At 42.7% G+C, this 27,807-nt stretch overlaps 1 protein-coding gene across 1 annotated transcript in view; it reads right to left on the reverse strand.

The window, feature by feature from the left end:
- atrip (ATR interacting protein) overlaps positions 1–27,807 on the reverse strand; it is a 97,762-nt gene that overhangs the window by 62,185 nt on the left and 7,770 nt on the right. The window contains exons 2-12 of the mRNA XM_045705642.2: positions 27,652–27,728; positions 27,321–27,491; positions 26,055–26,173; positions 20,828–20,985; positions 20,050–20,130; positions 15,327–15,450; positions 14,678–15,208; positions 12,573–12,824; positions 9,103–9,245; positions 8,606–8,697; positions 1,712–1,798 (exon numbers count right to left, since the gene is read on the reverse strand). Coding sequence (XP_045561598.2) covers positions 1,712–1,798; positions 8,606–8,697; positions 9,103–9,245; positions 12,573–12,824; positions 14,678–15,208; positions 15,327–15,450; positions 20,050–20,130; positions 20,828–20,985; positions 26,055–26,173; positions 27,321–27,491; positions 27,652–27,728 — 1,835 coding nt within the window. The remainder of the gene's footprint in view (positions 1–1,711; positions 1,799–8,605; positions 8,698–9,102; positions 9,246–12,572; positions 12,825–14,677; positions 15,209–15,326; positions 15,451–20,049; positions 20,131–20,827; positions 20,986–26,054; positions 26,174–27,320; positions 27,492–27,651; positions 27,729–27,807) is intronic.

Genomic DNA, 27,807 nt, shown 5'->3' on the forward strand with positions numbered 1-27,807 from the left:
GTCAAAGCATAAGTGATTGTTGAGTTCAACAATTGGGATAAGAATTCTCGTCACACAACCACGGTCAGACGATGTTAATAAATAAAATCAGGGTTCCTACTCTGACATTTCAAAAAATGTCCATGTCAACAGATAAGAATTTCCATGACAGACGCCAAAGACACGTTGGTTGTCCAACTCTCCAAAGCTCTGACTATAGAATTACAATGAATAGAATGGCGTCCCCATTCAGGTCATTATGGTGAGAGGTTCCAATGGTGTCCCCATTCAGGTCATTATGGTGAGAGGTTCCAATGGCGTCCCCATTCAGGTCATTATAGTGAGAGGTTCCAATGGCGTCCCCATTCAGGTCATTACAGTGAGAGGTTCCAATGGCGTCCCCATTCAGGTCATTACAGTGAGAGGTTCCAATGGCGTCCCCATTCAGGTCATTATGGTGAGAGGTTCCAATGGCGTCCCCATTCAGGTCATTATAGTGAGAGGTTCCAATGGCGTCCCCATTCAGGTCATTATAGTGAGAGGTTCCAATGGCGTCCCCATTCAGGTCATTATGGTGAGAGGTTCCAATGGCGTCCCCATTCAGGTCATCATGGTGAGAGGTTCCAATGGCGTCCCCATTCAGGTCATTATAGTGAGAGGTTCCAATGGCGTCCCCATTCAGGTCATTATGGTGAGAGGTTCCAATGGCGTCCCCATTCAGGTCATCATACGGTGAGAGGTTCCAATGGCGTCCCCATTCAGGTCATTATGGTGAGAGGTTCCAATGGTGTCCCCATTCAGGTCATTACAGTGAGGTTCCAATGGCGTCCCCATTCAGGTCATTACAGTGAGGTTCCAATGGCGTCCCCATTCAGGTCATTACGGTGAGAGGTTCCAATGGTGTCCCCATATCAGGTCATTATGGTGAGAGGTTCCAATGGCGTCCCCATTCAGGTCATTATAGTGAGAGGTTCCAATGGTGTCCCCATTCAGGTCATTATAGTGAGAGGTTCCAATGGCGTCCCCATTCAGGTCATTACGGTGAGAGGTTCCAATGGCGTCCCCATTCAGGTCATTATGGTGAGAGGTTCCAATGGCGTCCCCATTCAGGTCATTATGGTGAGAGGTTCCAATGGTGTCCCCATTCAGGTCATTACAGTGAGAGGTTCCAATGGCGTCCCCATTCAGGTCATTACGGTGAGAGGTTCCAATGGCGTCCCCATTCAGGTCATTACGGTGAGAGGTTCCAATGGCGTCCCCATTCAGGTCATCATGGTGAGAGGTTCCAATGGCGTCCCCATTCAGGTCATTACAGTGAGAGGTTCCAATGGCGTCCCCATTCAGGTCATTACGGTGAGAGGTTCCAATGGCGTCCCCATTCAGGTCATTACGGTGAGAGGTTCCAATGGCGTCCCCATTCAGGTCATCATAGTGAGAGGTTCCAATGGCGTCCCCATTCAGGTCATTATAGTGAGAGGTTCCAATGGCGTCCCCATTCAGGTCATTACGGTGAGAGGTTCCAATGGCGTCCCCATTCAGGTCATTACAGTGAGGTTCCAATGGCGTCCCCATTCAGGTCATTATGGTGAGAGGTTCCAATGGCGTCCCCATTCAGGTCATTATGGTGAGAGGTTCCAATGGCGTCCCCATTCAGGTCATTATGGTGAGAGGTTCCAATACCCAAGCTATTCATTATATTTCTATACCGCTGACAAACAGCTCTGCTTCTTACCTCACTGTGGCACTGACAGGACGACTCAGCAAACACACTCCACGTGGAAGCTTTCCTATTGAACAGACTGGTCAGGAAACGCACCACCTGCCAATAGAGAACAGACACACAGCATGTATAAACAGACACACAGCATGTATAAACAGACACACAGCATGTATAAACAGCACACGACAGCATGTATAAACAGACACACAGACAGCATGTATAAACAGACACACAGACAGCATGTATAAACAGACACACAGACAGCATGTATAAACAGACACAGACAGCATGTATAAACAGACAGACAGACAGCATGTATAAACAGACAGACAGACAGCATGTATAAACAGACAGCACAGCATGTATAAACAGACACACAGCATGTATAAACAGACACACAGACAGCATGTATAAACAGACACACAGACAGCATGTATAAACAGACACACAGACAGCATGTATAAACAGACACACAGACAGCATGTATAAACAGACACACAGACAGCATGTATAAACAGACACACAGACAGCATGTATAAACAGACACACAGACAGCATGTATAAACAGACAGACAGCATGTATAAACAGACAGACAGACAGACACACAGCATGTATAAACAGACATACAGCATGTATAAACAGACACAGAGCATGTATAAACAGACACACAGCATGTATAAACAGACACACAGCATGTATAAACAGACACACAGCATGTAACCAGACAGACACACAGCATGTATAAACAGACAGACACACAGCATGTATAAACAGACAGACACACAGCATGTATAAACAGACAGACACACAGCATGTATAAACAGACATACAGCATATATAAACAGACATACAGCATGTATAAACAGACACGCAGCATATATAAACAGACACGCAGCATGTATAAACAGACACGCAGCATGTATAAACAGACAGACAGCATGTATAAACAGACACACACAGCATGTATAAACAGAGAGACACACAGCATGTATAAACAGAGAGACAGCATGTATAAACAGAGAGACAGCATGTATAAACAGAGAGACAGAATGTATAACCAGACAGACACACAGAATGTATAACCAGACAGACACACAGCATGTATAAACAGACAGACACACAGCATGTATAAACAGACAGACACACAGCATGTATAAACAGACAGACACACAGCATGTATAAACAGACATACAGCATATATAAACAGACATACAGCATGTATAAACAGACACGCAGCATGTATAAACAGACACGCAGCATATATAACAGACACGCAGCATGTATAAACAGACACGCAGCATGTATAAACAGACACGCAGCATGTATAAAAATACACACAGCATGTATAAACAGACACACAGCATGTATAAACAGACACACAGCATGTATAAACAGACACACAGCATGTATAAACAGACACACAGCATGTATAAACAGACATACATAAACAGACACACAGCATGTATAAACAGACACACAGCATGTATAAACAGACACGCAGCATATATAAACAGACACGCAGCATGTATAAACAGACACGCAGCATGTATAAACAGACACACAGCATGTATAAAAATACACACAGCATGTATAAACAGACACACAGCATGTATAAACAGACACACAGCATGTATAAACACACACACAGCATGTATAAACAAACACACAGCATGTATAAACAGACATACAGCATGTATAAACAGACACAGAGCATGTATAAACAGACACACAGCATGTATAAACAGACACACAGCATGTATAAACAGACACACAGCATGTATAAACAGACACACAGCATGTATAAACAGACACACAGCATGTATAACAGACACACAGCATGTATAAACAGACACACAGCATGTATAAACAGACACACAGCATGTATAAACAGACACACAGCATACATAAACAGACATACAGCATGTATAAACAGACATACAGCATGTATAAACAGACATACAGCATGTATAAACAGACATACAGCATGTATAAACAGACACACAGCATGTATAAACAGAGAGACAGCATGTATAAACAGACAGACAGACAGCATGTATAACCAGACAGACAGACAGCATGTACAAGCAGACAGACAGCATGTATAAACAGACACACACAGCATGTATAAACAGAGAGACACACAGCATGTATAAACAGAGAGACACACAGCATGTATAAACAGAGAGACACACAGCATGTATAAACAGAGAGACAGCATGTATAAACAGAGAGACAGAATGTATAACCAGACAGACACACAGAATGTATAACCAGACAGACACACAGCATGTATAAACAGACAGACACACAGCATGTATAAACAGACAGACACACAGCATGTATAAACAAACACACAGCATGTATAAACAGACATACAGCATGTATAAACAAACACACAGCATGTATAAACAGACACACAGCATGTATAAACAGACACACAGCATGTATAAACAGACAGACAGCATGTATAAACAGACATACAGCATGTATAAACAGACACACAGCATGTATAAACAGACACACAGCATGTATAAACAGACACACAGCATGTATAAACAAACACACAGCATGTATAAACAAACACACAGCATGTATAAACAGACACACAGCATGTATAAACAGACATACAGCATGTATAAACAGACACACAGCATGTATAAACAGACACACAGCATGTATAAACAGACACACAGCATGTATAAACAGACACACAGCATGTATAAACACACACACAGCATGTATAAACAAACACACAGCATGTATAAACAGACAGACAGCATGTATAAACAGACAGACAGCATGTATAAACAGACATACAGCATGTATAAACAGACATACAGCATGTATAAACAGACACACAGCATGTATAAACAGACATACAGCATGTATAAACAGACATACAGCATGTATAAACAGACATACAGCATGTATAAACAAACACACAGCATGTATAAACAGACACACAGCATGTATAAACAGACACACAGCATGTATAAACAAACACACAGCATGTATAAACAGACACACAGCATGTATAAACAGACACACAGCATGTATAAACAAACACACAGCATGTATAAACAGACAGACACACAGCATGTATAAACAGACAGACACACAGCATGTATAAACAGACACACAGCATGTATAAACAAACACACAGCATGTATACAGACATACAGCATGTATAAACAAACACACAGCATGTATAAACAGACACACAGCATGTATAAACAGACACACAGCATGTATAAACAGACACACAGCATGTATAAACAGACAGACAGCATGTATAAACAGACATACAGCATGTATAAACAAACACACAGCATGTATAAACAGACACACAGCATGTATAAACAAACACACAGCATGTATAAACAAACACACAGCATGTATAAACAAACACACAGCATGTATAAACAGACACACAGCATGTATAAACAGACACACAGCATGTATAAACAGACATACAGCATGTATAAACAGACATACAGCATGTATAAACAAACACACAGCATGTATAAACAAACACACAGCATGTATAAACAAACACACAGCATGTATAAACAGACATACAGCATGTATAAACAGACACACAGCATGTATAAACAGACACACAGCATGTATAAACAGACACACAGCATGTATAAACAGACACACAGCATGTATAAACAGACACACAGCATGTATAAACAGACACACAGCATGTATAAACAGACACACAGCATGTATAAACAGACACACAGCATACATAAACAGACACACAGCATGTATAAACAGACATACAGCATACATAAACAGACATACAGCATGTATAAACAGACACACAGCATGTATAAACAGAGAGACAGCATGTATAAACAGACAGACAGACAGCATGTATAACCAGACAGACAGACAGCATGTACAAACAGACAGACAGCATGTATAAACAGACACACACAGCATGTATAAACAGAGAGACACACAGCATGTATAAACAGAGAGACACACAGCATGTATAAACAGAGAGACACACAGCATGTATAAACAGAGAGACAGCATGTATAAACAGAGAGACAGCATGTATAAACAGAGACACAGCATGTATAACCAGACAGACACACAGCAGGTATAAACAGACATACAGCATGTATAAACAGACACACAGCATGTATAAACAGACACACAGCATGTATAAACAGACACACAGCATGTATAAACAGACACACAGCATGTATAAACAGACACACAGCATACATAAACAGACATACAGCATGTATAAACAGACACACAGCATACATAAACAGACACACAGCATGTATAAACAGACACACAGCATGCATAAACAGAGAGACAGCATGTATAAACAGACATACAGCATACATAAACAGACACACAGCATGTATAACCAGACAGACAGACAGCATGTATAACCAGACAGACAGACAGCATGTATAACCAGACAGACAGACAGCATGTACAAACAGACACGCACAGCATGTATAAACAGACACACACAGCATGTATAAACAGAGAGACACACAGCATGTATAAACAGAGAGACACACAGCATGTATAAACAGAGAGACACACAGCATGTATAAACAGAGAGACAGCATGTATAAACAGAGAGACAGCATGTATAACCAGACAGACACACAGCATGTATAACCAGACAGACACACAGCATGTATAAACCAGCCCACATGACACACAGCATGTATAAACAGACATACAGCATGTATAAACAGACACACAGCATATATAAACAGACACGCAGCATATATAAACAGACACGCAGCATGTATAAACAGACACGCAGCATGTATAAACAGACACGCAGCATGTATAAACAGACACGCAGCATGTATAAACAGACACGCAGCATGTATAAACAGACACGCAGCATGTATAAACAGACATACAGAATGTATAAACAGACACACAGCATGTATAAACAGACACACAGCATGTATAAACAGACATACAGCATATATAAACAGACACACAGCATGTATAAACAGACACACAGCATGTATAAACAGACATACAGCATATATAAACAGACACACAGCATGTATAAACAGACATACAGCATATATAAACAGACACACAGCATGTATAAACAAACACACAGCATGTATAAACAAACACACAGCATGTATAAACAGACACACAGCATGTATAAACAGACAGACAGCATGTATAAACAGACAGACAGCATGTATAAACAGACATACAGCATGTATAAACAAACACACAGCATGTATAAACAGACAGACAGCATGTATAAACAGACATACAGCATGTATAAACAGACATACAGCATGTATAAACAAACACACAGCATGTATAAACAGACATACAGCATGTATAAACAAACACACAGCATGTATAAACAGACACACAGCATGTATAAACAGACACACAGCATGTATAAACAGACAGACAGCATGTATAAACAGACATACAGCATGTATAAACAGACATACAGCATGTATAAACAAACACACAGCAACGAATAAACAGACATACAGCATGTATAAACAAACACACAGCATGTATAAACAAACACACAGCATGTATAAACAGACACACAGCATGTATAAACAGACATACAGCATGTATAAACAAACACACAGCATGTATAAACAAACACACAGCATGTATAAACAGACAGACAGCATGTATAAACAAACAAACACACAGCATGTATAAACAGACACACAGCATGTATAAACAGACAGACAGCATGTATAAACAGACAGACAGCATGTATAAACAGACATACAGCATGTATAAACAAACACACAGCATGTATAAACAGACAGACAGCATGTATAAACAGACATACAGCATGTATAAACAAACACACAGCATGTATAAACAGACATACAGCATGTATAAACAAACACACAGCATGTATAAACAGACACACAGCATGTATAAACAGACACACAGCATGTATAAACAGACAGACAGCATGTATAAACAGACATACAGCATGTATAAACAGACATACAGCATGTATAAACAAACACACAGCAACGAATAAACAGACATACAGCATGTATAAACAAACACACAGCATGTATAAACAAACACACAGCATGTATAAACAGACACACAGCATGTATAAACAGACACACAGCATGTATAAACAAACACACAGCATGTATAAACAAACACACAGCATGTATAAACAGACAGACAGCATGTATAAACAGACAGACAGCATGTATAAACAAACAAACACACAGCATGTATAAACAAACACACAGCATGTATAAACAGACATACAGCATGTATAAACAAACACACAGCATGTATAAACAGACACACAGCATGTATAAACAGACACACAGCATGTATAAACAGACATACAGCATGTATAAACAAACACACAGCATGTATAAACAGACACACAGCAGGTATAAACAGACACACAGCATGTATAAACAAACACACAGCATGTATAAACAAACACACAGCATGTATAAACAGACACACAGCATGTATAAACAGACACACAGCATGTATAAACAGACACACAGCATGTATAAACAGACACACAGCATGTATAAACAGACACACAGCATGTATAAACAAACACACAGCATGTATAAACAGACAGACACACAGCATGTATAAACAGACAGACACACAGCATGTATAAACAGACAGACACACAGCATGTATAAACAGACACACAGCATGTATAAACAAACACACAGCATGTATAAACAGACATACAGCATGTATAAACAAACACACAGCATGTATAAACAGACACACAGCATGTATAAACAAACACACAGCATGTATAAACAGACACACAGCATGTATAAACAGACAGACACACAGCATGTATAAACAGACAGACACACAGCATGTATAAACAGACACATAGCATGTCATACCTCCACCTCCAGCTGAGACCAGTGAGAGTCCGTGACGGTCTTGTCAGGTCTGGAGGTGATGTACTGGAATACCTTCAGGAACACACACCAGTCTGGAGGGACAACAATATCATCACCAGCATATACAGAGAAATACATATTTATTAAACGTGCCTTACATCTCTTTTTAATTGATTGTTCACTTATTCCAGCTCTGAAAACGTTGGTAAAGTACATAACGTAATCTAATCAATGAATGTGAAGGAGGCCCCCTAGTTACCTGTATCACAGCAGAGGAGGCCCCCTAGTTACCTGTATCACAGCAGAGGAGGCCCCTTAGTTACCTGTATGACAGCAGAGGAGGCCCCCTAGTTACCTGTACGACAGCAGAGGCCGCACCCCTTAGTTACCTGTATGACAGCAGAGGCCGCACCCCTTAGTTTCAGAGGAGGCCCCGTAGTTACCTGTATCACAGCAGAGGCCGCACCCCTTAGTTACAGAGGAGGCCCCGTAGTTACCTGCATGACAGCAGATTCTAAAAGCTAGCTCATCGCTGTGGACCAGGCCAGCTAGTAGGGAGACAGACAGAGACAGGGTCTGGTAGGATGAGTCTAGAGACAGGCAGCGAGACAGTGCCGGACTGGACACAACACACTGGAACCTGCAAGGAGGTAAAACAATACAAGACATAACTAAACGTAGTAGGCTTATGGCCAATCCTCAAAACGGGCTTTAGTTTTTGAGCTACCCCTTAGCCGAGGCAGAACAAAACACAACCATGTTTTTCCACATCTCTAATGTCTCCCATTTAATACATGGATTGTTGTGGACATTTTTTTATTTATTTTTTTTTGCTACAAAAATTGATAAATTGATAGATATTGAGACACACCCCCTAAACTCAAAACATGAGTGGAAAGTTTTAAAAAGTTCCTCGGCGTACACATCACAGACAAACTGAAATGGTCCACCCACACAGACAGTGTGGTGAAGAAGGCGCAATAGCGGAAAACGCTAGCGAAATTCTATCAAACACATCTCCTGTGGTACATGCGCAACACGGACCCTGGAACATCGCTACTCTCCCTTCTGGGACGGCTGCAAGGCCCCTCTCCCACCATCCCTACGGCAAATCAGATCACACCTCCATTCTGCTCCTTCCGTGGTAAGGACAGTTCAACATTGTTCTGACCAATCGGAATCTATGTTTTGATCACACGAACTGGGAAAATGTTCGGGTCACCTCTGAGAATAGTATAGATGTATACACCGACTCCGTGACAGGGTTCATCAGGAAGTGCACAGAGGATGTTGCTCTCACTGTGATGATTAGAATGCAATTCAGCGGATCAGACACGTATGTGGCAGGGACTCCAGACCATCACGGATTATAAAGGGAAAACCAGCCACGTCGTGGACAACCCCGACGCCTCGCTCTCAGACAAGCTAAACCTCTTCTTTGCCTGCTTCAAGGAAAACATTGAGCCGCTGACGTTGGGGCCCCAATGCTCACGAGGACTGTGCGCGCTCATTCTCCGTGGTTGATGTGGTTAAGTCATTTAAGCGTGTTAACCCTCGCAAGGCTGCAGGACCAGAACGGCATCCCAAGCCTCGTACTCAGAGCATGTCAATGAGCAAGTTCTCATTTACAACTGCGACCTGGCCAAGATAAAGCAAAGCAGTGCGACCAAAAACAACAACAGAGTTACACATAAACAAACGTACAGTCAATAACACAATAGAAAAGAAAAGTAGAAAGATGTGTGTGCAAATGTGGAAGAGTAGGGAAGTAAGGGCAATAAATAGGGCATAGAGGCGAAAATAATTACAATTTAGCATTAATACTGGAGTGATAGATTGACTAGCTGGAAATGTTATTTTAGTCTGAATGATGGATACTCCAGTAGTTGAATGATTTGTTGTGAAAGGGCTGTCACAAACATTCCTGCCCTTTTTTAGTTTTTATGTTGAAGGTGGCAAAATGTCCTGCAGGTCAATTCGGGGGTAAGGCAATTATTTAGGTTGATATTTACTTTTGTCAGTTAATTGTGATTACGGTCTGGGCAGGCCCAGCAGGAGATGAGGGCAGTGACAGAACCTGTGAGAGTGTCTCCTGTATTGTACGATAAGCTCCTTTCGTTTTGTTGACGTTGAGGGAGAAGTTATTTTCTTGGCACCACTCCGCCAGGGCTCTCACCTAACCCTGTAGGCTTTCGCAACGTTGTTGGTAACCAGTCCTACCACTGTTGTCATCAGCAAACTTGATGATTTATTTATGTATTTATTACACCTTTATTTAACCAGGTAAGCTAGTTGAGAACAAGTTCTCATTCACAACTGCGACCTGGCCAAGATAAAGCAAAGCAGTTCGACACAAACAACACAGAGTCACACATGGGATAAACAAACGTGCAGTCAATAATACAATAGAAAAAGTCTATATACAGTGTGTGCAAATGAAGTAAGATTAGGGAGTTAAGGCAATAAATAGGCCATAGTGGCGAAATAATTACAATATAGCAATTAAACACTGGAGAGACAGATGTGCAGAAGATGAATGTGCAAGTAGAGATACTGGGATGCAAAGGAGCAAAAAAACAATATGGGGATGAGGTAGTTGGATGGGCTATTTACAGATGAGCTATGTACAGGTACAGTGATCGGTAAGCTGCTCTGACAGCTGATGCTTAAAGTTAGAGAGGGAGATATAAGACTCCAGCTTGAGTGATTTTTGCAGTTCGTTCCAGTCATTGGCAGCAGAGAACTGGAAGGAAAAGCGGCCAAAGGAGGAATTGGCTATGGGGGTGACCAGTGAGATATACCTGCTGGAGGGCGTGCTACGGGTGGGTGTTGCTATGGTGACCAGTGAGCGGAGATAAGGGGGAACTTTACCTAGCAGGGTCTTGTAGATGACCTGGAGCCAGTGGGTTTGGCGACGAGTATGAAGCGAGGGCCAGCTAACGAGAGCGTACAGGTCGCAGTGGTGGGTAGTATATGGGGCTTTGGTGACAAAACAGATGGCACTGTGACAGACTACATCCAATTTGCTGAGTAGAGTGTTGGAGGCTATTTTGTAAATGACATCGCCGAGGTCAGGGATCGGTAGGATAGTCAGTTTTACGAGTTTTAAGTTTGTGGCCCACCCCTCATCCAGCCAGGCATTATTCTGCATTTTGAGTTTAGGGGGGTGTCACAATATCTATACATTTAACCACTTTTTTTGATTTTTAAAATATATTTTTTTAAACCAATTTCATGGTATCCAATTGCTAGTTACAGGCTTGTCTCATCGCTGCAACTCCCGTACGGACTCGGGAGAGGCGAAGGTCGAGAGCCGTGCGTCCTCCGAAACACAACCCAGCCATGCCGCACTGCTTCTTGATACACTGCCCATTTAACCCCGGGAACCAGCCGCACCAATGTGTCGGAGGAAACACCGTACACCTGGCGACCGTGTCAGCGTGCACTGCGCCCGGCCCGCCAGAAGAGTCGCTAGCGCGCCATGGGACAAGTACATCCCTGCCGGCCAAACCCTCCCCTAACCCGGACGACGCTGGGCCAATTGTGCGCCGCCCCATGGGTCTCCGGTCGCGGCCGGCTGTGACAGAGCCTGACGTGACTAGACAACACACAGGAACCTGCAGCCAGGATATCAGATCAGGGTAGGAAACTCCCGTTCACTTAATTCACTCTGCCTCATACCATATAATAAAACTCACGGACCTGGAAGCATATCAATGATTTGAAGATTGAACAGTCATTTGGACAATAGATCAAAGCTCTCAAAACTAAAAAGAGCAGTTTTACTTGTTATATAAGAAGATTAACTAAACTCTCAAATGTCCTTTCTTTTCTGCATTAAAGAGAACACATCCCAAACGGAACCCTATTCCCTTCATAGTGCACTACTTTGAACCAGGGCTCTGGTCTAAAGTAGTGCACTATAAAGGGGATAGAGTGCCATTTTGGGAGGCATCTAAGGGCTTGCCTGGGCAACTGCCTCTCCTGTGCTCTCTCCAGCAGCATGTTGAGAGTCGTCAGACTGCTTGGCACCAGGGCCTCCCTCTGAACAGCGCTGGTGGAGAAGGAGGGGTCTGACAGCTGAAGGAGCTTCCTGAAGAGAGGGTGGAGGGCCGCACCCTCTCTGGTGCCATCTACTGGGATCTCAGAGGTTCTGGAAGTCCCAGGCTGGATGGAAGTGTCAGGCAGCAGGGGGGCCAGGCCTGAGGCCAGGATGGGCCTGTTGGTCAATAAAATAATTCATTTGGCCAGGATAGTCTACTCAGTAACACTGGACACTGTTTTCCTGGAAGTCCTGGGATCCATAGAATCAATAAAACAAAACGTTATAATACATAGTCACGTCTAACTCAGATTAGAGACTGCCCTTAAAGGACATGGATACGTCTAACAGATTAGAGACTGCCCTTAAAGGACATGGATACATCTAACTCAGATTAGAGACTGCCCTTAAAGGACATGGATACGTCTAACTCAGATTAGAGACTGCCCTTATAGGACATGGATACGTCTAACTCAGATTAGAGACTGCCCTTAAAGGACATGGATACGTCTAACTCAGATTAGAGACTGCCCTTAAAGGACATGGATACGTCTAACTCAGATTAGAGACTGCCCTTAAAGGACATGGATACGTCTAACTCAGATTAGAGACTGCCCTTAAAGGACATGGATACGTCTAACAGATTAGAGACTGCCCTTAAAGGACATGGATACGTCTAACTCAGATTAGAGACTGCCCTTAAAGGACATGGATACGTCTAACTCAGATTAGAGACTGCCCTTAAAGGACATGGATACGTCTAACAGATTAGAGACTGCCCTTAAAGGACATGGATACGTCTAACAGATTAGAGACTGCCCTTAAAGGACATGGATACGTCTAACTCAGATTAGAGACTGCCCTTAAAGGACATGGATACGTCTAACTCAGATTAGAGACTGCCCTTAAAGGACATGGATACATCTAACTCAGATTAGAGACTGCCCTTAAAGGACATGGATACGTCTAACTCAGATTAGAGACTGCCCTTAAAGGACATGGATACGTCTAACTCAGATTAGAGACTGCCCTTAAAGGACATGGATACGTCTAACTCAGATTAGAGACTGCCCTTAAAGGACATGGATACGTCTAACAGATTAGAGACTGCCCTTAAAGGACATGGATACGTCTAACAGATTAGAGACTGCCCTTAAAGGACATGGATACGTCTAACTCAGATTAGAGACTGCTCTTAAAGGACATGGATACGTCTAACTCAGATTAGAGACTGGGAGGCAAACATTCAGTGTATTTGATTGCATGTCAACAGTGATGGCAGCTGACGGTTCAGCCTTGTGGCCCTTCTCAAGACCGACACAATGAAATGAAATGTTTCAAACACGCAAGATCAAGCCCTTAACCTGCACGTGTAACGTATTATAGCATGTTGCACACATTCAGCCTGCTGACCGTAGCTTATCTGTTGTTCAGCCTGCTGACCGTAGCTTATCTGTTGTTCAGCCTGCTGACCGTAGCTTATCTGTTGTTCAGCCTGCTGACCGTAGCTTATCTGTTGTTCAGCCTGCTGACTGTAGCTTATCTGTTGTTCAGCCTGCTGACCGTAGCTTATCTGTTGTTCAGCCTGCTGACCGTAGCTTATCTGTTGTTCAGCCTGCTGACCGTAGCTTATCTGTTGTTCAGCCTGCTGACCGTAGCTTATCTGTTGTTCAGCCTGCTGACCGTAGCTTATCTGTTGTTCAGCCTGCTGACCGTAGCTTATCTGTTGTTCAGCCTGCTGAGCGTAGCTTATCTGTTGTTCATTTACATTTACATTTTAGTCATTTAGCAGACGCTCTTATCCAGAGCGACTTACAGTAGTGAATGCATACATTTTTTTTCCTGTACTGGCCCCCCGTGGGAATCAAACCCACAACCCTGGCATTGCAAACACCATGCTCTACCAACTGAGCCACAGGGAAGGCTACTGACCGTAGCTTAATACACTGCTTATCTGTTGTTGTGTTTTTACAAAAGTGGCGTCTCGAATTTCCTCCTTCGGGACATTAAAGTTTTCAAATCATACATACCTGTGTCTAGTGTTACCCTGTGGAGGGCTCCCCTCCTCTCCAGACGTCAGGGCCAGCAGGGTGTTCACTACCTCAGAGCTCTGGGCCACAGTATGATGCAGGGCCTTCAGGGCAGCCAGGGCAAACTCCTCCTGACTCCCGAGGGAATCCTCCACGCTGGAGGCCAGGCTGCCGTCTGACGACCCAGACAGAGAGCTCCCTCTCAGGCTCCTCTTACCAGACCCTGTCCCCGAGCCGTCGAGGGCGATAGCCTCCAGACTTTGGCAGAACAGGCCGATGTGGTAGTCGAGGAGGGGGAGGAGGTGGACAGCACCAGGACAGGACCTGGTAGTGTTTTTCAGGGCAGGGGCAGAGTGGGAAGTGTTCGGGTTGGGAAGGTCCTCAGGAGGCAAGGCAGCGTGGTGGCTGGGTAGGGCCATCATGTTGAGGCCAGACAGAGCCAGATTCTGGTAGTGTCTGAAGCGGGGCTTGTTGTGGTGAGGAACGAGCCTGGGTTCTGTTGAGGAGGAACTGGAGCCAACTGAAGACCCTCTGTAAGGGTGGACACAGTGTTAATAAATGACTCAATGTAAATGACTGCATCGAATAAAAAAAACTGTGAAATAAAAACAGCGTAATGAGGATGATTTGGGGGGGGGGGGGGTCTTACGGGCTGAGACAGGTGTTGCTCAGGAGACCAGGAAGTGCGTCAGGGCTGATGCAGAGCAGGTGACCCAGACCCAGACTGCTGGGGTTTAAAGGATGCTGTAACAGCAGACTTAACAGCACTGAGCCTACACAGAGAACCAGAGAACAGTTAAACTTGGTGTTCCCACCAACACAGAGAACCAGTCTAAATCCCTAAGTCTAAATATTGCTGTTACATTGCACAACCTTCAATGTTATGTCATAATTATGTAAAATTCTGGCAAATTAATTAGTCTTTGTTAGGAAGAAATGGTCTTCACACAGTTTGCAACGAGTCAGGCGGCCCAAACTGCTGCATATACCCTGACTCTGCTTGCACTGAACGCAAGAGAAATGACACAACTTCAGGCACCACATTGATTATATGCAACGCAGGACAATCTAGTTAAACTAGTAATATCATCAACCATGTGTAGTTAACTATTTATTATGTTAAGATTAAATGCTTTTTTTTATAAGATATGTTTATTGCTAGCTAGCAACTTACCTTTCCTCCTTGCGTAACAGGTGGTCAAGCCTGCCACGCAGTCTCCTCGAGGATTGCAATATAAATCGGCCATAATCGGCACCCAAAAATGCTGATTACCGATTATTAAAATCGGCCATTCCAATTAATCGGTCCACCTCTAATTAATATGGTGTTCCCACCAATGACACAGCGCCCCCCCCCCCCCCAGCCACTATAGCTACAATATGTAACTCTTTGTGCAACGTGACAAAATGAACACAGAAACTGTTAGTTATAGATCTGTCATTCTCATTGAAAGCCAGTCTAAGAAGCGGTAGATCTATTGTATTTGCTCAATTTCTATGCTTAGTTTTCTAAGTTTAGTTTTTGCGTCTTTTACTTTTCGGTTTTATACACCAGCTTCAAACAGCTGTAAATATAATATTTTTAGTTACGGAAAATATATTTCACAGTGTTTTAGATGGTACAATGATTCTCTATGTGGACACGGCTATTTCAGCCACACCCGTTGCTGACAGGTGTATAAAATTGAGCACACCGCCATGCAATCTCCAAAGACAAACATTGGCAGTAGAATGGCCCCGTACTGAAGAGCTCAGTGACTTTCAACGTGGGACCGTCAGGATGCCGCCTTTCCAACAGGTCAGTTTGTCAAATTTCTGCCGTTAGAGCTTCCCCGGTCAACTGTAAGTGCTGTTATTGCCTAGTGGAAACGTCTAGGATGACTTTTGGTCATTTAGTGCATTTGGGAAAGAATTCAGACCTTGACGTTACGTTACAGCCTTATTCTAAATTGAATTAAAATACAAAAAAAAAATCCTCAGCAATCTACACACAATACCCCATAATGACAAAGTGAAAACATGTTTTTAGAAACCTTATTTACATAAGTATTCAGACCCTTTGTTATGAGACATGAAATTGAGCTCGGGTGCATCCTGTTTCCATTGATCATCCTTGAGATGTTTCTACAACTTGATTGGAGTCCACCTGTGGTAAATCCAATTGATTGGACATGATTTGGAAAGACACACACCGGTCTACACTACCCTCTCAAAAGTTTGGGGGTCACTTAGAAATGTCCATGTGTTTGAAAGAAAAGCACGTTTTTTTGTCCATTTAAATAAGATCAAATTGATCAGAAATACAGTGTAGACTTTGTTAATGTTGTAAATGACTATTGTAGCTGGAAACAGCAGAGTTTTTATGGAATATCTACATAGGCGTTGAGAGGCCCATTATCAGCAACCAGCACTCCTGTGTTCCAATGGCACGTTGTGTTAGCTAATCCAAGTTTATCATTTTAAAAGGCTAATTGATCATTAGAAAACCCTTTTGCAATTATGTTAGCGCAGCTGAAAACTGTTGTTCTGATTAAAGAAGCAATAAAACTGTCCTTCTTTAGACTAGTTGAGTATCTGGAGCATCAGCATTTGTGGGTTCGATTGCAGGCTGAAAATGGCCAGAAACAAAGACCTTTCTTCTGAAACTCATCAGTCTATTCTTGTTCTGAGAAATGAAGGCTATTCCATGTGAGAAATTGCCAAGAAACTGAAGATCTCGTACAACGCTGTGTAACTACTCCCTTCACAGAACAGCACAAACTGGCTCTAACCAGAATAGAAAGATGAGTGGGAGGCTCTAAGCAGGATAGAAAGATGAGTGGGAGGCCCCAGTGCACAACTGAGCAAGAGGACAAGGTTGCAGCCCACTTTTTGGAAGCAAACCACTCGATTTCGTCTCTGCGTTATATTGGCATCGAACATGTCACCCTCCCTAGGAGAGGGGGGTGACCTCGACAATTTATTGTTATAACGAGAGGCTTCCTGGATCTTTAACTTAAAGACCCTTCCTCCCTTCGGTCTCAACGTTCACTTTGATCTGAAGCCGTTCTTGTGATTATTGTGACTTTGCCATTGTAATTGTTTGTAAGCTTGTGTAGTCTAAAATGAATCTATGATCGTATGCGTATCCATTTGTTTTTTTTGTATGTTCTTTGTATGCCATTTTAATATTTCAGAGTTAACCAATGATATTAGGCCACACTTGGCCATGATTACAGACACCTGTGTGTCTTTTGACACCTTATAAATGAGTCATCTCACAGTGTTTGTGATCATACCCTGATGAAGACAGCTTGGCTGTGGAAACGTTGGATATGAACATTTTTGCATCTGAGCTCCTAGCGGCTCTCCCTTATTTTCTAGTTTTCTACTCCGCTAGCCAGCACCTCACCTTTAAAGGTGTGCGTTTCTTTTTCTTCTAGAAGCTTCAGTAAATAGTACCTGCAAACCACCAGTCTCAACATCAACAGTGAAGAGGCGACTCCGGGATGCTGGCCTTCTAGGCAGAGTGGCAAAGAAGAAGCCATATCTCAGACTGGCCAATAAAAATAAAAGATTAAGATGGGCAAAAGAACACAGACACTGGACAGAGGAACTCTGCCTAGAAGGCCAACATCTAGGCAGATGAAGCATGGTGGTGGCAGCATCATGCTGTGGGGATGTTTTTCAGCAGCAGGGACTGGGAGACTAGTCAGGATCGAGGCAAAGATGAACAGAGCAAAGTACAGAGAGATCCTTGATGAAAACCTGCTCCAGAGGACTCATGACCTCAGACTGGGACGAAGGTTCATCTTCCAACAGGACAACGACCCTAAGCACACAGCCAAGACAACGCAGGAGTGGCTTCAGGACAAGTCTCTGAATGTCCTTGAGTGACCCAGCCAGAGCCCGGACTTGAACCCGATCTAACATCTCTGGAGAGACTTGGAAATAGCTGTGCAGCGACGCTCCCCATCCAACCTGACCAAGCTTGAGAGGATCTGCAGAGAAGAATGGGAGAAACTCCCAAAATACAGGTCTGTCAAGCTTGTAGAAGACTCAAGGCTGTAATCGCTGCCAAAGGTACTTCAACAAAGTACTGAGTAAAGGGTCTGAATACTTATGTAAATGTGATACTTTTTTATTTTTAATAGATTTGCAAAAATTCCATTCCATAACACTTTACCCAATGTGTTCCCTCAGGCCACTACTCTACTATCACATATCTACAGTACAACATCCATGTGTAGGTGTGTGTAGAGTGCGTGTCTTATCATGTGTGTGTGTGTGTGTGCCTGTCCTGTTCTGAGACAATTGTAATTTTCCTAAGTCCCTCTTTGTGGCACCTGACCACACGACTGAACAGTAGTCTAGGTGCGACAAAACTAGGGCCTGTAGGACCTGCCTTGTTGATAGTGTTGTTAAGAAGGTAGAAACTAGGGCCTGTAGGACCTGCCTTGTTGATAGTGTTGTTAAGAAGGTAGAAACTAGGGCCTGTAGGACCTGCCTTGTTGATAGTGTTGTTAAGAAGGTAGAAACTAGGGCCTGTAGGACCTGCCTTGTTGTTAATGCTGTTAAGAAGGTAGAAACTAGGGCCTGTAGGACCTGCCTTGTTGATAGTGCTGTTAAGAAGGTAGAAACTAGGGCCTGTAGGACCTGCCTTGTTGATACTGCTGTTAAGAAGGTAGAAACTAGGGCCTGTAGGACCTGCCTTGTTGATACTGTTGTTAAGAAGGTAGAAACTAGGGCCTGTAGGACCTGCCTTGTTGATACTGCTGTTAAGAAGGTAGAAACTAGGGCCTGTAGGACCTGCCTTGTTGATACTGTTGTTAAGAAGGTAGAAACTATGGCCTGTAGGACCTGCCTTGTTGATAGTGTTGTTTAGAAGGCAGAACATTGCTTAATTATAGACAGACTTCTCCCCATCTTAGCTACTGTTGTATCAACATGTTTTGACCATGACAGTTTACAATCCAGTGTTACTCCAAGCAGTTTAGTCACCTCAACTTGCTCAATTTCCACATTATTTATTACAATATTTAGTTCAGGTTTATGGTTTAGTAAATGCTTTGTCCCAAATACAATTCTTTTAGTTTTATAAATATTTAGGACAAACTTATTTGGTGCCACCCATTCTGAAACTAACTGCAGCTCATTGTTAAGTGTTGCAGTCATTTCAACTATATACAGGGAAGATATTGAGGGTTAGGTAACTAGTACAACTATATACAGGGAAAATATTGAGGGTTTGGTAACTAGTACAACTATATACTGGGAAGAGATTGAGGGTTAGGTAACTAGTACAACTATATACAGGGAAGAGATTGAGGGTTAGGTAACTAGTACAACTATATACAGGGAAGAGATTGAGGGTTAGGTAACTAGTAACTCACCTTGATGATGAGAGGGTTGAAATGTGTTAAACGGGTCTGAGTGAGTCACTTCCTGTCTGCCGCTGGACTGTTTTCCTCCATCTGAACACAAAAACACGGGCCCAGTCAGAACGGGCCTAACTAACATTCACACAGGCCCAGTCAGAACGGGCCTAACTGACATTCACACTGGCCCAGTCAGAACGGGCCTAACTGACATTCACACAGGCCCAGTCAGATGGGCCTAACTAACATTCACACAGGCCCAGTCAGAACGGGCCTAACTAACATTCACACAGGCCCAGTCAGAACGGGCCTAACTGACATTCACACAGGCCCAGTCAAGACGGGCCTAACTGACATTCACACAGGCCCAGTCAGAACGGGCCTAACTGACATTCACACAGGCCCAGTCAGAACGGGCCTAACTGACATTCACACTGGCCCAGTCAGAACGGGCCTAACTAACATTCACACAGGCCCAGTCAGACGGGCCTAACTAACATTCACTCAGGCCCAGTCAGAACGGGCCTAACTAACATTCCTCCCCCCCCCCCCCCCATGACTACATTTAAATGTAACAGATGGGTCTTGTAGCCTTGAGACGTGGCTTGTCGTCATAGTAATGGAGAGAGACTACAAGCCATGACTCTAAATACACATTTTCTTAAATCACATCAAATAGGAACGTTAATTATGTTACATCTCTCCATAACACAATGTTGTTTTTTTTTTATACGGAAGGAGCAGGTAAGAATGTGATTATCCATAGTCAATCAATTAGCCAAATCATCCGTACCGTATCCTGGTCCGGAGGTCTTGCATGGTGTTGACCTAGAGGTCAGCTGGGCACCAAATGTCTCCTTGGTGATGAAGGTTGTTCCTCCAGGAACGGCTACACAGTGAGGGCTGGTGTTGGCACCCTGCAGTAGGGCAGTAGGACCAGATAGACCGGGGCTGGAGACAGGGAGGGTGAATGGGAAAAGACATAAGATTTACAGGACCTTCAAAAAGTATTCACAGCTCATGACTTTTTCCCCCACATTTTGTTGTGTTACAGCCTGAATTTAAAAATGGATTACATTGAGATTGTGTGTCACTGGCCTACACACACACACACACACACACACACACACACACACACACACACACACTCACAACCCCATAGGTTCAAAGTGGAATTATGTTTAAGAATTTATCTAAAATGTATTAAAAAAAATGAAAATATGAAAGGCTTTGAGTCAATAAGTATTCAACCCCTTTGTTATGACAAGCCTATATAAGTTCAGGAGGGAAAACATGCTTAACAAGTCCCATAATAAGTTGCATGGACTCACTGTGTGAAATAGTGTTTAACATTATTTTTCAATGACTACCTAATTTCTGTACTCCACACATACAGATAATTGTAAGGTCCCTCAGTAGAGCAGTGAATTTCAAACACAGATTCAACCACAAAGACCAGGGAGGTTTTCCAACGCCTCGCAAAGAAGGGCACCTATTGGTAGATGGTAATAAAAAAAAAAAAGCAGAGATTGAATATCCCTTTGAGCATGGTGCAGTTATTAATTATACTTTGGATGGTGTATCAATACACCCCGTCACTACAAAGATACGGGCGTCCTTCCTAACTCAGTTGCCGGAGAGGAAGGAAACCGCTCAGGGATTTCACCGTGAGTCCAATGGTGACTTTAAAACAGTTACAGAGTTTGATGGCTGTGCTAGGAGAAAACGGAAAACGGATAAATAACATTGCAGTTACTCCAAAATACTAACCTAAATGACAAGAGAGAAAAGAAGGAAGCCTGTACAGAATAAAAATATTCCAAAACATGAATCCTGTTTGCAATACGGCACCGAAGTAAAACTGCAAAACATGCAGCAAAGAAATGAACTTTTAGTCCTGAATACAAAGCGGTATGTTTGGGGCAAATCCAACACAACACATCACTGAGTACCACGCTTCATATTTTCAAGCATGGTGTTGGCTGCATCATGTTATGGGTATTTGTATTTAATATGGATCCCCATTAGTTCCTGCCAAGGCAGCAGCTACTCTTCCTGGGGTTTATTATGGATCCCCATTAGTTCCTGTCAAGGCAGCAGCTACTCTTCCTGGGGTCCAGCAAAATTAAGGCAGTTCATACAATTTAAAAACATTACAATACATTCACAAACGATTTCACAACACATTAAGTATGTGTCTTCAGGCCACTACTCTTCTACCACATACCTACAATACAAAATCCATGTGTACGTGTGTGTGTGTGTGTGTGTGTGTGTGTGTGTGTGTGTGTAGTGCGTATGTTTGTGCCTCTTTACAGTACCCGCTGTTCCATAAGGTGTATTTAAAAAAAATCTGATTCTACTGCTGCATCAGTTACCTGATGTGGAATAGAGTTCCATGTAGTCATGGCTCTATGTAGTACTGTGCACCTCCCATAGTCTGTTCTGGACTTGGGGACTGTGAAGAGACCTCTGGTGGCATGTCTTGTAGGGTATGCATGGGTGTCTGAGCTGTGTGCCAGTAGTTTAGACAGACAGCTCAGTGCATTCAACATGTCAATACCTCTCATGAATGTAAGTAGTGATGAAGTCAATCTCTCCTCCACTTTCAGCCAGGAAAGATTACATGCATATTTTTAATGGTTGCCCTGTTGATAGTGCTGTTAAGAAGGTAGAGCAGTGCTTTATTATGGACAGACTTCTCCCCTATCTAAGCTACTGTTGTATCAATATGTTTTTACCATGACAGTTTACAATCCAGGGTTACTCCAAGCAGTTTAGTCACCTCAACTTGCTCAATTTCCACATTATTCATTACAATATTTCGTTGAGGTTCAGGGTTTAGTGAATGATTTGTCCCAAATAAAATGCTTTGTTTTTAGGACTAACTTATTCCTTGCCACCCATTCTGAAACTAACTGCAGCTCTTTGTTAAGTGTTGCAGTCGCTGTAGTATCTGACGTGTAAAGTGTTGAGTCATCAGCATACATAGACACACTGGCTTTACTCAAAGCCGGTGGCATGTCGTTAGTAAAGATTTTAAAAAGTAAGGTGCCTAGACAGCTGCCCTGGGGAATTCCTGATTCTACCTGGATTATGTTGGAGAGGCTTCCATTAAATAAGACCCTCTGTGTTCTGTTAGACAGGTAACTCTTAATCCACAATATAGCAGGGGGTGCCATAAGACATACGTTTTTCCAGCAGCAGACTATGATAAATAACGTCAAAAGCCGCGCTGAAGTCTAACAAGACAGCCTCCAAAATCTTCTTATCATCAATTTATCTCAGTCAATCATCAGTCATTTGTGTAAGTGCTGTGCTTGTTGAATGTCCTTCCCTATAGGTGTGCTGAAAGTCTGTTGTCAATTTGTTTACTGCAAAATAGCATTGTATCTGGTCAAACACCATTTTTTCCAGAAGTTTACTAAGTGTTGGTAACAGGCTGATTTGAGCCAGTAAAGGGGGCTTTACTATTCTTAGGTAGTGGAATGACTTTAGCTTCCCTCCAGGCCTGAGGACACACACTTTCTAGTAGGATGAAATTGAAAATATGGCCAATAGGAGTGGCAATATCATCCGCTATTATCCTCAGTCATTTTCCATCCAAGTTGTCAGACCCCGGTGGCTTGTCATTGTTGATAGACAACAGAAATTCACCTCTTTCTCACTACATTTTTAAAATTCAAAATGACAACGCTTGTCTTTCATAATTAGATCCGATATACTTGGATGCGTAGTGTCGGCATTTGTTGCTGGCATGTCATGCCTAAGTTTGCTAATCTTGCCAAAGAAAAAAATCATTAAAGTAGTCGGCAATATCATTGGGTTTTGTGATGAATGAACCATCTGATTCATCGAATGATGGAGTTGAGTTTGCCTTTTTGCCCAAAATGTTATTTTAAGGTGCTCCAAAGATTTTTACTATAATTCTTTATATTATTTATCTTTGTTTCATAGTACAGAATCTTCTTCTTTAATTCAGTTTAGTCACATGATTTCTCAATTTGCAGTACGTTTGCCAAATCGGTTGTGCAGCCAGACTTATTTGCCATTCCTTTTGCCTCATCCCTCTAAAACATACAATTTTTCAATTCCTCATCAATCCATTGGGATTTAATAGTTTTTAGTCATTTTCTTAATGGGTGCTTATTAGTAACTGGGATAAGCAATTTCATTAATGTGTCTAGTGCAGCGTCTGGTTGCTTCTCATTACACACCACGGACCAGCAAATATTCTTTACATCAATAACATATGAATCCCTACAAAACGTATTGTATGACCTCTTATACACCATATTAGGCCCAGCCTTTGGAACTTTGGTTTTCATAGATATGGCTACTATATTGTGATCGCTAAAGCCGATGGGATTTGGATACTGCTTTCAAGCTAATTTTTGCAGCATTAGTAAAGATGTGATCAATACATGTTGATGATTTCATTCCTGTGCTGTTTGTAAATACCCTGGGAGGTTGACTGATAACCTGAACCAGGTTGCAGCGATTGGTTACAGATTCAAGCTTTTTCCTTGAGAGAGCAGCTTGATGAAAGCCAGTCAATCACCCAGGAAATATACCTCTCTGTTGATATCACATACGTTATCAAGCATTTCACACATATTATCCAGATACTGACTGTTAGCACTTGGTGGTCTATAGCAGCTTCCCACCAGAATGGGCTTTAGGTGAGGCAGATGAACCTGTAGCCATATTACTGCAACACTATTTAACATTATCCAGATACTGACTGTTAGCACTTGGTGGCCTATAGCAGCTTCCCACCAGAATGGGCTTTAGGTGAGGCAGATGAACCTGTAGCCATATTACTGCAACAGTATTTAACATGAGATCCTCTCTTAGCTTTACAGGAATGTGGTTCTGAATATAGACCGCAACACCTCCATATGTTAACATGGGCTATTTTTAGCACTTTTCTGGGATGCTTGATTGTTTTCATTGCTTTACTGTGAAGTGTAGCAGAAGTAGACATGCTCATGCTATTTATATTAGTGTTGTGTGAGCTGCACACACAGTGGACTTCCACCTAGGCACACTGCCTCAGTGCTAACAGTATAACTCTGGATCATAGGCACATGATTACTGCATACAATAGCTGTAGGATCAGCACGGGCATTCAGGGCAGTTGGGGACATACATTAGGTTACTTACATTGTGTCTACCAACGCACCTGGGATAATGTACATTTGCTGAAGCTGTATGATGACTCAGTGACACAATGGTAGGGATTGACTGAGCTGGGCTTGGGTCATTGGTAAGTCATTGTCTCAACATGAGCATTATAATGCTGTGAAAGGATCCAGGAACCCAACTGATTTGGGTGGATCTCATCCTCCTTAATATATTAGGTATGCTTGTCATCAACAAGGACTAGACAGTTAAAAAAAAAAAAGTAAATAATACAGAATAGAGCTAAGCACAGGAGAAATCCTAAAAGGAAAATCTGGTTTAGTCTGCTTTCCAATAGACACTGGGAGATGAGTTCACCTTTCAACAGGACAATAACCTAAAACACAAGGCCAAATCTACACTGGAGTTGTTTACCAAGACGACATTGAATGTTCCTGAGCGGCCTAGTTACAGTTTTGACTTAAAAATCGGCTAGAAAATCTATGTCAAGACCTAAAAATGTCAGTCTAGCAATTATCAACAACCACCTTGACAGAGCTGTGTGCAAGAATAATCTGTAAAATCCTGCTATCTATCCATTTCCAGCAATCGAAAGCAAAATATTTCCTTATATAATAACAAATAAAGTAAAAATGGCGCAGCCAGTCCACAAGGTGACGCAGTACATCTCTTACATTCTTTTGGCGAGAACCCTGATCTACATTTGTAAAGTCATAACATAACAAAATAAAAAACAGCTAACAATCCCAGGTTGGAAAAGGTCTAATGTCTGCCTGAAAATCATTGGTCTGCATACTTTTCCTGTGTGCTCTCTGGTCCTATCATCTCATTACATATCAGATACAGAAAGACTGACAGACTGAAGAGCAGTTAACCTGTTTCTGGTGACAGGTGAAGCCACTGCTTTCCTTCCTTTCTCTGTGTTCTGTAGTTTAGTCTTCATCTCGTTCATCTCAGCTTCTTTGAAGTGGAGCTCAGACAGCAGGGACTGCACCTGCAGACACATTAGAAGAAGCAGATGGACTTTAATTGTACAACGGATGTCAAACAGAAACTTGTACTCTGCTTTTTTTTACAACAACTCCTTGTAAGACACGCATACAGAGGTTGGATAGGTTGGAGCGTTAAAACACAGCCAGACAAACCAATGGCTTAGATCGTCATCAGAAAACCCAAATGGCACCCGGTTAATAGTATAATGGGGTGCTATTTGGGATGCATAAAATATCAGCCAGAATGGATGAGAAAGGTTTCATGTAAATCATAAAGCAGTGGCTCATCACCTTGTGTCAGACATGTAAATAACCATTCAAGTAAAGAATGAGATATTCCTCCACTGTAACGGGGGGTCAGTGTGCTGCTAACAGTTTAGCTTCCTCCACTGTAACGGGGGGTCAGTGTGATGCTAACAGTTTAGCTTCCTCCACTGTAACGGGGGGTCAGTGTGATGCTAACAGTTTAGCTTCCTCCACTGTAACGGGGGGTCAGTGTGATGCTAACAGTTTAGCTTCCTCCACTGTAACGGGTGTCAGTGTGCTGCTAACAGTTTAGCTTCCTCCACTGTAACGAGGGTCAGTGGGTTGCTAACAGTTTAGCTTCCTCCACTGTAACGAGGGTCAGTGGGTTGCTAACAGTTTAGCTTCCTCCACTGTAACGGGGGTCAGTGTGCTGCTAACAGCTTAGCTTCCTCCACAGTCCGACTCGAACCATTGATCCTCTGCTCGCAAACACACGTGACCGTCCTCCTTGACAACGTACCAACGGGTTGAGCCACCGAAAAGGTACCTATTGGACGGCTTCATCCGCGACATTTCAAGCTAACTGTGGAGTGAGCTTAGGGTACGTTCTTAACTACATCACATACGGTTTGGGTCGGCATAGCGTTGCAAGATTCTTGTAACTATGCAACAACAAAAAAAGGAACAGGTTTTCCAGAAATCCAGGCTGGAGGATTCTGGATGACCTGCTTATTCCCTCCTGATACCTGAAAAATTACAACCAGGATTTCTGGGAATTTGGGGAAAGTTACCGGAATTTTGCAACACTCGTTCGGACTCGGCAGGATAGTGTGTAAAAGGTAGTTTCGTAACACATCGGGGTTTGATAGTCGTACAGTATCAAAAACAGACTTGGACATCTACCTTCTTGGAGAGCTCCTTCTCCTTCTCGCTTTGAGCGTCTCTCTTCTCCCTCTCCAAGAGGAGCTGAGCCTGTCTTTGCGCCTCCTTCTCCTGCTGGGCGACCCTGAGGGAGTCACGCAGCACTCTGATCTCTCCGTTCTTCATCAGGATCTCCTCCTCTACCTCCTTTAGCTGGAGAACACAACAACATCACACTGTCATATTCCACACTGTATTATTTGGTTTATGACTAGCCAAACATGATACTGAGCATGCTACTGAGATTTCTTAAACGTAAACTAGCAATGTGAAAATATATGTCACGAGACTTTCCAGGATTTGAGTTTACTACCTTTTTCTGGAGGTCTGCTTGTTGGGCTTCCAGTTGCTTTAAATGCTCCCCGTCAGTCTTAGACTGATGTCTGTTCCCTGCAAAAACAAAAAGGACAAAATATATTCCGTCAGGAATGGAACAACAAGAGGACAATATATATTCTGTCAGGAATAG

This window comes from Salmo salar, chromosome 22, assembly GCF_965601325.2.
Source record: "Salmo salar chromosome 22, fSalSal1, whole genome shotgun sequence".
Classification (NCBI taxonomy): domain Eukaryota; kingdom Metazoa; phylum Chordata; class Actinopteri; order Salmoniformes; family Salmonidae; genus Salmo; species Salmo salar.